At 41.9% G+C, this 13214-nt stretch overlaps 2 protein-coding genes across 2 annotated transcripts; one reads left to right on the top strand and one right to left on the bottom strand.

The window, feature by feature from the left end:
• Nucleotides 1-4593: 4593 nt before the first annotated feature.
• On the top strand, nt 4594-5277 carry LOC139450893 (uncharacterized). The gene has a single exon (XM_071232722.1). The coding sequence runs from the start codon at nt 4594-4596 to the stop codon at nt 5275-5277; it is 684 nt and encodes a 227-aa protein (XP_071088823.1).
• Nucleotides 5220-12222, bottom strand: LOC139450569 (PDZ domain-containing protein 11-like). Its single transcript, XM_071232324.1, has 7 exons — nt 12023-12222; nt 10846-10932; nt 10362-10418; nt 8710-8760; nt 8366-8413; nt 6386-6446; nt 5220-5472 (listed from the first exon to the last, which is right to left on the bottom strand). The coding sequence occupies exons 1-7, from the start codon at nt 12113-12115 to the stop codon at nt 5384-5386; spliced, it is 486 nt and encodes a 161-aa protein (XP_071088425.1). The 5' UTR covers nt 12116-12222; the 3' UTR covers nt 5220-5383.
• Between the last annotated feature and the right edge of the window lie 992 nt (nt 12223-13214).

Here is a 13214-nt window from a genome sequence, read left to right as displayed (position 1 = left end):
TGTCTATACAGCAGCCATGGGTACTGGGGACCTGGATGTCAGCCTGTCCATACAGCAGCCTTGCATACTGGGGACCTGGTTGTCAGCCTGTCCATACAGCAGCCTTGAGTACTTGGGACCTGGATGTCAGCCTGTCTATACAGGAGGCATGAGTACTGGGGACCTGGATGTCAGCCTGTCCATGCAGCAGCCTTGCATTCTGGGGACCTGGTTGTCAGCCTGTCCATACAGCGGCCATGGGTACCTGGACGTCAGCCTGTCTATACAGGAGCCATGAGTACTGGGGACCTGGATGTCAGCCTGTCTATACAGGAGCCATGAGTACTGGGGACCTTGATGTCAGCCTGTCCATACAGCAGCCTTGCATACTGGGGACCTGGTTGTCAGCCTGTCCATACAGCAGCCTTGCATACTGGGGACCTGGATGTTAGCCTGTCCATGCAGCAGCCTTGCATACTGGGGACCTGGTTGTCAGCCTGTCCATACAGCAGCCATGAGTTCTGGGGACCTGGATGTCAGCCTGTCTATACAGGAGCCATGAGTACTGGGGACCTGGTTGTCAGCCTGTCCACACAGCAGCCTTTAGTACTGGGGACCTGGATGTCAGCCTGTCTATACAGCAGCCATGAGTTCTGGGGACCTGGATGTCAGCCTGTCTATACAGCAGCCATGAGTTCTGGGGACCTGGTTGTCAGCCTGTCTATACAGGAGCCATGAGTACTGGGGACCTGGATGTCAGCCTGTCTATACAGGAGCCATGAGTACTGGGGACCTTGATGTCAGCCTGTCTATACAGGAGCCATGGGTACCTGGATATCACCCTGGCAATACAGCAGCCATGGGTACTGGGGACCTGGTTGTCAGCCTGTCTATACAGGAGGCATGGGTACTGGGGACCTGGATGTCAGCCTGTCTATACAGGAGCCATGAGTACTGGGGACCTGGATGTCAGCCTGTCTATACAGGAGCCATGAGTACTGGGGACCTGGATGTCAGCCTGTCTATACAGGAGCCATGAGTACTGGGGACCTGGATGTCAGCCTGTCTATACAGGAGCCATGAGTACTGGGGACCTGGATGTCAGCCTGTCTATACAGGAGCCATGGGTACCTGGATATCACCCTGGCAATACAGCAGCCATGGGTACTGGGGACCTGGTTGTCAGCCTGTCTATACAGGAGGCATGGGTATCTGGATGTCAGCAGCCATGGGTACTGGGGACCTGAATGTCACCCTGCCAATAGAGGACATATGGGGCATCTTGATGTCAGCCTGTTTATACAATAGCCATGGGAGCTTGGGACCTTTACAGCATCAGTTCATTCACCTGAAGCATTTTGATACAGGTTCTGACGTCAGAACTGGTTCAAACATTATACTCAAGTGCCACAACACACAAGAACGTACAGTAGTTGATGAAAAGAGAATGAATAAAAGATAAATAAACACATTCTTGAGATAAAATTGTTTGAATATTTATTTGGATAGATAAATATAATAGAAATACACAGAAGTATAAGAGTATCATTTCAATATAACAAAAGCAACATGAATGAGACGATACCAATCAGGATTTTCAAATTGTATTCTCAGACTTCATGCATGGCTTCTCTCAAAAGGACTACATTGTACCTACGGGGAATGTATATGTCCCAGTAGAGGTCTGGGAGGACAAATCACAATGATTTCCATGCCCTTTGCAAGACATGACCCACTCAAAAGTATATTTTTTCAAATTCAAAATTTTGTTCACTGAAGAAAGTGAAGAACATTCAGATTGATTTTAAAAAATCTAGCTTTCGGTAGGAGTGGATTAAAAAAGTTACAGATGGTAGGATAATCAGGTATAACAAAATATACTGAAACAATGAAAACGCATAATAAACTTTAACTCGAAAATCAGAAAAGATTTTTGTGTTCCAAACACATGGAATGAGATTCCAACCCGTACAACGACGTTTTGTTTGATTATCTCCCACGTAACTACCCAATAATTAGATTTGTGGCCATTTGGACAAATATTACGAACAATGAATATGAGTTTTCAAAGTGAGTCAGAAAAGCAACATTACCTGTAATCCTTGTATTGGAGTGATTGTAGCACCATCACACCAGCAGAGACAAACGATATGACACTGGTCCACAATGCTCTGACGTGTGTTTTTGTTTTGTAATGTGTATCTCAACACTAAACATGATAAGCAATATTCCAAACATAGGATGGTGGCCTGTAAATGTTTGAACGTAGACCAAATAATTGATAGTGTTAAAACAATACTGTTTCGCCTACCATCATGGTACGATGACACACAATTAATCACGACACCATGACACCCAAGAATCAGCTGGGTACCTATCTAACCCAGAATCTCCACAGGGCTGGATCTCACATTATTTTCTTATAAAACAACAAGTGCACTTTGATTTTCATTTACTGTCACAACCATAGTTTTATAGTTAAAGATAATTTCAACCTTGATCAACACAGACACACAAAGTATGAAACAAACAAGTAATAAACACATGTGATTGACAAGGCTTTCAAATGCTTCATCCCCATGTCTAACCCGACAGTCTGTCGTAGCATCAAGTTACACATTGACACAGGAAACAGAATAATCGCTAAGGACATTTTAAATGAGTTCATATGGCAACAGCAACGAGAAAATAGCTCAGAATTGTATGAGCACTTTTTACATACACAATTCATGAGATCACTGACACGAAGTTTCAGGTTCATTCAAACTTTGTTTAAGAGATATATTTTTCAACAGACTCCTAATGCAAAATGCAACATGACATTTGATCAGACAAAAGACTGTCATGGAGGTTCATTAACTTAGGGCATTATAACAAAGCTTGGTAGAACCATAAGTAAGTGAGTGAGTGAGGTTTTACGCTGCTTTTAGCAATATTCCAGCAATATCACGTCAGGGGACACCAGAAATGGGCTTCACACATTGTACCCATGTCGGGAATCGAACCCGGTTCTTCGGCGTGACGAGCGAACGCTTTGACCACTAGGCTACCAGACCGCCCCAGAAGAACCATTAAACACAAGCTGCCTTAAGGAGCAATCAGCAAGAAAGGGGAATGGTAATGGATAGGCTAGCTTACATGAATTAGATTGTCATCCCTGCACACTTCACTAATGTAAAAAACGATTTGCATTATTTTGTCCCCCCAAGTACAATCATCACATTCATTCACAGTCAATGTAATCATACATTGAACAGTTAGTCTTAAAAAAATGAAATATAAATATAAATGCTTCTTAACTCAGTTTGTTTTAAATTGCCTATAATCTATGATTACTTTAATGTGGTCATGCCTCTTCATATAGGGTTTGGGTGCAGTGCATATATACATACATCTATATATCTACATGTATCTCATATGAGGAATTGTTTGTCTAGATATGGTTTTGGATGTACATGGCTGTCTCCAGACATTGTGGCATCTAATCATCTATTGTTATCTTCAAGGATTTTATGACTGCTTCTTTTAATATTGGCATCACTCCCTCCACGCTTCATCTCAAAGTACTCATTATTCTCGGTTTAAATCTTTTCTTAGTGTAGAAAACTATTTAACTTGTGACCTTCTCTTATCAACGAAAAATATTAACCATGTTTCTGTGTAATAACTTAAGACTTGCTGTTGAATGATACTGACATACAAAGACCCCACATAATGAGCGCTTGTTTATTCTGCCATGCTAGAGGCTTTGATCATGTTGAGGATGAATTACATGTATTGTTGATATGTGACAGCTATTCCCAACGGAGAACAGAATGTTTTGCTAATCATCTCATCAATCCACCAATAACTGAAACTTTTGTAAGAATTATGTCAACCGACAATATCCATATTGTTAAATATTTGATTAAATTCCTTTGTTATGTTCTAAAGATCAGAAACAAATCACCTATCCCTGTAACATAAAGTGTTCTGTACTCCAGACGTTTATTCAGCATTTACATTTAAATTAAATTTTTCCATCTTGTTTGCACTTGGGGCTAAAGTGCGGAATAGAGTCTGTCTGCATGTATAAACAGACAAAAGAATTAAGGTTTCTTGATTAAAAGACAGGAAAACAAAAACAGTTGAAATTACACATAGCATATGATGTACAAAATCCATAACGAGCATCAATGTGTACACAGTATAATACAGGGTGGTTAAGGAAGATGAATTCAAATCTGTCGTGTGAGTGCATGGACTTTCACATGACAACCAGCAGTTTTGTCACCACTTCTCTGGGGACATCGAGAATACGCTGGGTTCTTGTGGGGACAGAAAAACAGGTTTCTGCAACCACAGTTGAATACTTTTCTCCTTAGAGCTAGGCTATCAATCCCAAGGATGGATGGGAGTGTTGCAGGTTGTGGCATGATGGATGGTGAAAATATCAAGCTTGGATATGGTGCCGACAAGCAATTATCGGAATAATTCCGTGATGGGAACCCAAGACAAGTAGTTACTGGTAGTTTGAGTGCCTGAACCACAAGACCACCCATGCCCCTCCCCCACAAGAACACCCATGCCCCTCAACCACAAGACCACCCATGTCCCTCAAACACAAGACCACCCATGCCCCTCAACCACAAGACCACCCATTCCCCTCAACCACAAGACCACCCATTCCCCCTAAGCCACAAGACCACCCATGCCCCTCAACCACAAGACCACCCATGCCCCTCCCCCACAAGACCACCCATGCCCCATCCCTACAAGAACACCCTGACACAACAGGATGACCTCAAAATAACACCCACACCCTCAACCATAAGACCACCCATGCCCCTCAACCACAAGACCACCCAGGCCCCTCAACCACAAGACCACCCTTGCCCCTCCCCCACAAGACCACCCAGGCCCCTCAACCACAAGACCACCCTTGCCCCTCCCCCACAAGAGCACCCACACCCCTCAACCACAAGACCACCCATGTCCCTCAACCACAAGACCACCCACACCCCTCAACCACAAGACCACCCATGCCCCTCCCCCACACGAGCACCCATGCCCCTCAACCACAAGACCACCCATGTCCCCCAACCACAAGACCACCCACACCCCTCAACCACAAGACCACCCACACCCCTCAACCACAAGACCACCCATGCCCCTCAAACACAAGACCACCCATTCCCCCTAAGCCACAAGACCACCCATGCCCCTCAACCACAAGACCACCCATGCCCCTCCCCCACAAGACCACCCATGCCCCATCCCTACAAGAACACCCTGACACAACAGGATGACCTCAGCTAAGCAGAAGGGCATGTGCCTTGCCTTATGCCATGGAACTAATCTAATAATGTTTAATGAGAGTGGTATGACCACGACACAACTGGTTTCAGCCTTCTCTGGTGACTGATCATGTTTCTCCGTGGTAAGGGTCACCGATGACAGGTCGATTTGCTTGATGTTGATTTGGTCGGTTTTTATCATATGTTTTATCATAACCTGCAAAAGGAATAAAGAATGTTGGTGACTTTTGGTTGTGTGTTGTGAAATAAAAAAGTAAATAGAAATATTAGACAGAAAAATGAAGGAGTACACCTGACTTGCTGTTGCTAGAAATCAAACCTGAAATTATACATAACTCACAATGTGTCCTTCTAGCCAGAATAGTGTTAACATGTAAGGACACCCTTAAAAAGCCTGAAATTCTACTACCCCTCAGAATGCTGTTAACATTAGACAATTACACTTAGGATAGCAGACTCGGGCAAAGCTGCCACCATGTGCTCTAACCTAACTATATGTCTCACCACCATGTGTAAAGTGTTGAAGCTAACCCACCATGTGGCAAATATCTCACAACCACATGTAGACTGGTGAAACTGTTGCTCAACATGTGGGAAATATCTCACCACCATGTGTAGAGTGGTGAAACTGTCATTCAACATATGGGACATATCTCACCACCATGTGCAGACAGGTGAAACTGTCATTCACCATATGGGACATATCTCATCACCATGTGTAGAGTGGTGAAACTGTTATTCAACATATTGGAAATATCTCACCACCATGTGTAGACAGGTGAAACTGTTATTCAACATATGGGAAATATCTCACCACCATGGGTAGAGTGGTGAAACTGTTATTCTCCATATGGGAAATATCTCACCACCATGGGTAGATTGGTGAAACTGTAATTCTCCATATGGGAAATATCTCACCACCATGTGTAGACTGGTGAAACGGTAAAAACAACTTTCAGGACATATCTCACCACCATGCATAGACTGGTGAAACTTATTTGCTATATGGGAAATATCTCACCACCATGTGCAGACTGGTGAAACTGTTACTCACCAAACACAAAATATCTCAGCACCAAGTGTAGGAGAGTGGTGAAACTGTTACTCACCATAAGGGAAATATCTCACAACCATGTGAATGTTGGTGTTTATCTTGAGAATCTTCACAGCCTGTTAGGAAAGAAAAATACATAACTAAAAGGTGTAAAATCTTGAAAAGCTTTTTGTTGTTCATAAAATACTAACTAAGTTTCCATTTCCAATTCACATTAACAAAACAACCAGGTTTAGGTATGCAACCTTCAACACTGGAAGTAAAACTAATGCCACATTCAACACTGGAACTGAATCTACTGCCACATTCAACACTGGAACTTAACCTATTGACACATTCAACACTGGAACTGACCCTAATGCCACATTCAACACTGGAACTGAGCCTATTGCCACATTCAACACTGGAACTGAACCTATTGCCACATTCAACACTGGAACTGAACCTATTGCCACATTCAACACTGGAACTGAACCTATTGCCACATTCAACACTGGAACCGAACCTAATGCCACATTCAACACTGGAACTGGACCTAATGCAACATTCAACACTGGAACTGAACCTAATGCCACATTCAACACTGGAACTGAACCTAATGCCACATTCAACACTGGAACCGAACCTAATGCCACATTCAACACTGGAACTGGACCTAATGCAACATTCAACACTGGAACTGAACCTATTGCCACATTCAACACTGGAACTGAACCTATTGCCACATTCAACACTGGAACTGAACCTAATGCCACATTCAACACTGGAACTGAACCTATTGCCACATTCAACACTGGAACCGAACCTAATGCCACATTCAACACTGGAACTGGACCTAATGCAACATTCAACACTGGAACCGAACCTAATGCCACATTCAACACTGGAACTGGACCTAATGCCACATTCAACACTGGAACTGAACCTATTGCCACATTCAACACTGGAACTGAACCTATTGCCACATTCAACACTGGAACTGAACCTAATGCCACATTCAACACTGGAACTGAACCTATTGCCACATTCAACACTGGAACCGAACCTAATGCCACATTCAACACTGGAACTGGACCTAATGCAACATTCAACACTGGAACTGAGCCTATTGCCACATTCAACACTGGAACTGAGCCTATTGCCACATTCAACACTGGAACTGAACCTTCTGCAACATTCAACAGTTAGTTAACCAAATGTAATAGTCAACACTGGAACTCAACCTAATGCCACATTCAACACTTTTTCATTCAAAGAAAAATACATAACTAAAAGGTGTAAAATCTTGAAAAGATTTCGTTGTTCATAAAATACTAACTAAGTTTCCATTTCCAATTCACATTAACAAAACAACCAGGTTTAGGTATGCAACCTTCAACACTGGAAGTAAAACTAATGCCACATTCAACACTGGAACTGAACCTAATGCCACATTCAACACTGGAACTGAGCCTATTGCCACATTCAACACTGGAACTGAACCTATTGCCACATTCAACACTGGAACTGAACCTAATGCCACATTCAACACTGGAACTGAACCTATTGCCACATTCAACACTGGAACTGAACCTATTGCCACATTCAATACTGGAACCGAACCTATTGCAACATTCAACACTGGAACTTGACCTAATGCCACATTCAACACTGGAACTGAATCTACTGCCACATTCATAAATGAGAGTAAACCTAATGCACGTTTAACTGTTAATGGACAAGGCATGTTCTGCATGGTGCACCACAGGTGCAATGCAGCCATTTCTCCACCAGTCTAGTCGGCCTAGAAACTCTCCTTGAATCTAGTTGATATAAACCACCAGTCTTTATTAAGTTTTTCAGACTAGTCAGACTCATCCACATTATGTTTACATCACTGCTGTGAAATCATACACAGCAACAGGAGTTAGCAGCACACACAATTAGTTTACTTTCTTCAGTCAGGAAAGCACAGGAATCATCAAGCACATTTTGTCATGGGCTGTTCCTAGTGACATTGAGATAATAGAAACGTCCGATGTTGCTTATAACTTACCTCACTGTGGTCAATACTTTCAAAGTCAATATCATTCACCAACAAAATCTGAAAAGATTCACATAGATATGTTTAAACTTGGGACCTGTCATCTGAGAAACTTGAAAGTCAATAAACATATTGATAGTTAAATATGAGTGAGTCAGTGAATGAGTATGGTTTTACGCTGCTTTTTTAGCAATATTCCAGCAATATCCCGAGAAATATTTGCTAAGGAACAAAATAATCATCTTTAGTCAAAGATCCTTACCAAATGGTGAGTAGCATATGTACATGGCATAAGGATTCACCTAAACCTAAACATTTAGCGACAACGATAATGAAAGATCAAAGGGACATCTCACCTGATCTGCCTCCTTGAGTCCCAGACGGTCCGCTTCACTGTTTGGCATGACCTGCAGATAAAACAACATCCGGTACATGCTCCATGGCAAAACCTTCATTGAAACCATTATCAAAGTATCAACCTATCTTTTCCACAATAAAAAAATAAAAATGACATGAATCTTTTCGGTATTGATTTGGCAATGAACGGGATGACAGGGATAGACATGGCCACCAGTCCATTAGTCTGAGACAAGTGAAAATCTAGAGGATCTGGTGGTTTTCTCCATTTTGCATAGCCACTGGACCAAAATGAGCTGCGAACTAGATGGATATGACCTATGGTGTCTGCCCCTGGATGATATGTAAATTTGTTTGTTGGTTGGTTAACGCCGCACTCAGCAATATTCCAGCTGTATGATGGTTTTTTCTGTAAATAAGCCAGTGATTGACATCATGAGCATCGACCAACTTAATTCGGATATGATGACATGCATTAACCAAGTCAGCGAGTCTGACCACCCCAACCCGTTACTCCCTTCAAACAGCAAGCATAGTGACCGTTTATGTCAAGTACGGTTTGCTGAAGACCTCTTCTGACCAGATTCTTCAGCGGAAGGATGATATATGTAAGTGCACATATAGTGCAACTATCTATATTCGCTCTCCTAGGAAGGGAGGTACATTTCTTAACGGGTAACATTCAGATTGTTTAGTGCTCAGAAATCTTAAGTTCTGAATGGGGCATATCAAAGAAAATCATATTTTACACCCAACTGATGGTTCACAGCCTCATTGAAATGAGTGAGTGAGTGAGTTGGGTTTAATGCCGCTTTTAACAGTATTCCAGTTTTATCACAGCGTGTCAGCTTAATGAGGGAGGAAAGTCCTTTACCTTTACCACTTCGGTGAAACCCACAAGCACTGGTATGGTGCTGACAAAACTAGAAACATAATCGGGGTGAACGGGGATTCGAACCCATAATCATGGATTTCTGGCATGCCCAAGGGACGCAACAGTGAATCGTGGCGCCTTAGACGAATAGGCCACCCGTGCCCCCTACCTCAGTGAAGAGACATGGTCCTTCTTTTACACCAACACCTTCATGTAGGGGAGGTAACTCTCACAAAGGCATAAGCATTTGCCAGGGAAAATGTAACAGAACAAAAGAATAACCAAAATAATAGAAGTTTTTTTCGCTTCCAAAAGCTAGTCTTCAAATTACAAACTGTAGGTTCCTTTAGTATCAAACTATCAAATGTTTCTCAAATGCATGACTTACTCCATGAAATTTCTGTATGATTTTGTACCCTTGGCTAATAGAAATCCATGTGTGCAGGTTTTGTTTGTTTGTTGTTTAACACCACCACACTCAGCAAAATTCCAGCTGTGTGACGACGGCATGAAAAATCGAGTCTGGACCAGATAATCTTGTGATGGACAACATGAGCATAGATCTATGTAATTGGGATACGATGACTTGCATCAACCAAGTCAGTGAGCCTGACCACCTGATCCCGTTAGTCGCCTAATATGACAAGCATGGGTCTTCACCAATTCTAACCCACAGCTTCACGGAGGCACTTGAGTATGTAACAGAGAGAGAGAAATCCCTGGGTTTTATTTCCTATATGTTAACAATACCCGAGATCCCAACAGGATCTGACCCACCTTAGACACATAGACTCCACAGTAGTGTTCCCGGCCACCTCGGATGTTGAAGCCCAACTGAAACAAAGGACAAGAGCTATCTGGAATACATCACTACATGTGTACACTCCACAGCCCCTTCTAACAAAGGGATCTCAGGACTATGATTGGCATAAGTCTGAGGAGTGAGTGAGTAGGGTTTAACGCCGCTTTTAACATTAATCCAGTTATATGCGTGTCAGCTTAATAATGGAGGAAAGCCCAAAGTGATGCAGGTCTCAGACATTTACCACTTCGGTGAAACCCACGAGCACGGGTATCGTGCTGACAAACCTAGAAACATAATCGGGGAGGACCTGGATTCGAACCCACAATCATAGGTTTCGGGTGTGCCCAAGGGACGCAACTCTGCACAGCGAATCGCGCCGTCTTAGACGACTGGGCCACCCGCGCCTCCCATAAGTCTGAGGAAGCTCTAGGACTGTATGTAAAAAGGAGTACTGACCGCCTCAGAGGCTCGTTCTCGGATCAGCTGAATCTTCCTTGGGAGGAACTGTCTGTGGTCAGTGTTGTAGTCTGGGTGGTCCATCCGCTGTCAACAGATCATTCCTCAGTATCAATATCACACACACTATTTGTTTGTTTGTTGTTTAATGCCGCAATCAGCAATATTCCAGCTATATGACGGCAGTCTGTAAGCAATCAAGTCTGGACCAGACAATCCAGTGATTGACATCATGAGCATTGATCCACGCAATTGGGATCGATGACATTCATCAACCAAGTCATTGAGTCTGACCACCCGATCCTGTTAGTCACCTCTTATGCCAAGCATAGTAGCCTTTTATGGCAAGCATGGGTTGAAGACCTATTCTACTCCGGATCTTCACGACACACACACACTGGAAGTAAATGATTATGCCAACATTGGAGTTTGTGAGTATGGTTTTACACCACTTTTAGCAAAATTCCAGAAATATCATGGCAGGGTACACCAAAAATGGGCTTCACATTTTGGAGCCATGTAGGGATTCGAACCCAGGTCTTTAGCATCATGAGCGAACACTTTAACCACTAGGCTATCCCACTTCCACTATTTCAACATTGATGCCACAGAGCAGTCCAGTCACATATCTCCAACCCATATATCTCTGTCACATCTCAACCTCATAACATACCCCAAACCTACATCGGTCAACAAGCTCAAATGCATCATTCATTACAATTCACAGGGACTCAGAACTTGCAGATTAGATGGTACTAAATTATCACTTCTTGAAATGAACATTACATGTGTATATTGATGTGGAAGCTGTGTCAGTCAAGGATCTAGATCTAGTTCGTTTCACAGGAAAGTGTTTTTGATTTCCTACAGTTATAATATTCCCCACAATGTATTTAGTGAGCACACTCAACATCAGAAAGCTAAGTTCGCCAGTATAAAAGAAAATAAATAAATGGAAAAAAAAGTGTTTTGACATGACTGGCAAATCCTTCCAGCTGAAACAAAGGACAAGAGCTATCTGGAATACATCAATGTTTTAGTCAAACGTTTCTGTAACTTCCCCCAAATCAAGCTGTGTTTACAAAAAATTATTAAGTCCAACGGTATTCAGCATTATGAGGATTTATATTTCTTGCTGATCGAAAAGTGAACAGTAGATTTTCGTCGCCTTTCGCACCTCTGCGTATGGTATCCAAGGGGGTGGATATTCATATTCTGGCAACCTTGGCATATGCTCTATTTGCTCTGGGTAACCTTGGTTTCCGGACATAATTGTGTCTTCTGCAAAAACGATTTGACAACTTCACTGATCAACTCAACCAGCTCGGCAATGGACTGGGTCCCTGACTCAGTAAATGCTCGCTCGTTGTTGCGCAAACCTTCGCAGACACACGTACGGAGAACTAGTTTACAGCGTCTTACCGGTTTGAAATACGCCTTACGTTAAAACTATTTCAAATAAATACTTGTCTGATATTGATTTGACATACTATTTTTTTTTTAAACTGCAAATATGCTTTTAAGATGTGGAAAATACACAGAATTGAATGCAACAGTATATATACCATCAGTTTCAACAATTAATATCTATTTTCGTTCACAATGACTTATTTCTTTGAACCTTTTTTTCAAAACTTGCACTTTTGCATCATTAATATATATATGCTTACATCTGGTAAAGGGGGAAATATTTGATATATCAACACGAATCAATTTACAGTATCAAACGGGATGTGGTGAATTTTACAGAGAACTCGTAGACAAACCGGGGGAATTCGTAGACACATTCCATTTATTCATATTGCAACTGAATGATGATAATTAATATTATGTATATAATATCCTTGTTTTGGGAAGATTTGCAGGATCCTTTGATCGCTGGTAAAATATAAGAAATATATCGTTGGATCATGGCGTTAGGTCATACTTCATGAAATATTAATTGTCATTTAAAATTTAAGATTTGAAATAAGATTGCCATATAATAATTCAATATGTATATGTAATAACTCCATATTTAATCTATTTCCCAATTTTGTTTTGTTTTGTTTTATTTTGACTATGCGTCTACGAGTTCGGACTGTCCACAAATTCTCAGCCATAACAAACCAACTAGAATGGCTGGTGATTCATATTGATATGATTGAGACGATATATATAATCTGTTCCCAGACGTTAAATAGTCGGACCCCATATAATATATCCAATGTCAATCCTCTCATGATGATTTTAATATTCTTCAATTGGGGAATTGCAAATTTATCCAGGGAAGCCAGTACTGGATAATCCAAGTTCATATCGATTTTATTTCAGGATCAACAGCGATGCCTTCAAGCGGATTATAGAGTTAGAATTACTTTCAGGGCCCC

The sequence above is a fragment of the Haliotis cracherodii genome, unplaced genomic scaffold (assembly GCF_022045235.1).
Source record: "Haliotis cracherodii isolate W230 unplaced genomic scaffold, xgHalCrac1.p SCAF_8, whole genome shotgun sequence".
In the NCBI taxonomy this organism is placed as follows: Eukaryota; Metazoa; Mollusca; class Gastropoda; order Lepetellida; family Haliotidae; genus Haliotis; species Haliotis cracherodii.
This window is presented reverse-complemented; position numbering and strand designations above follow the sequence as displayed.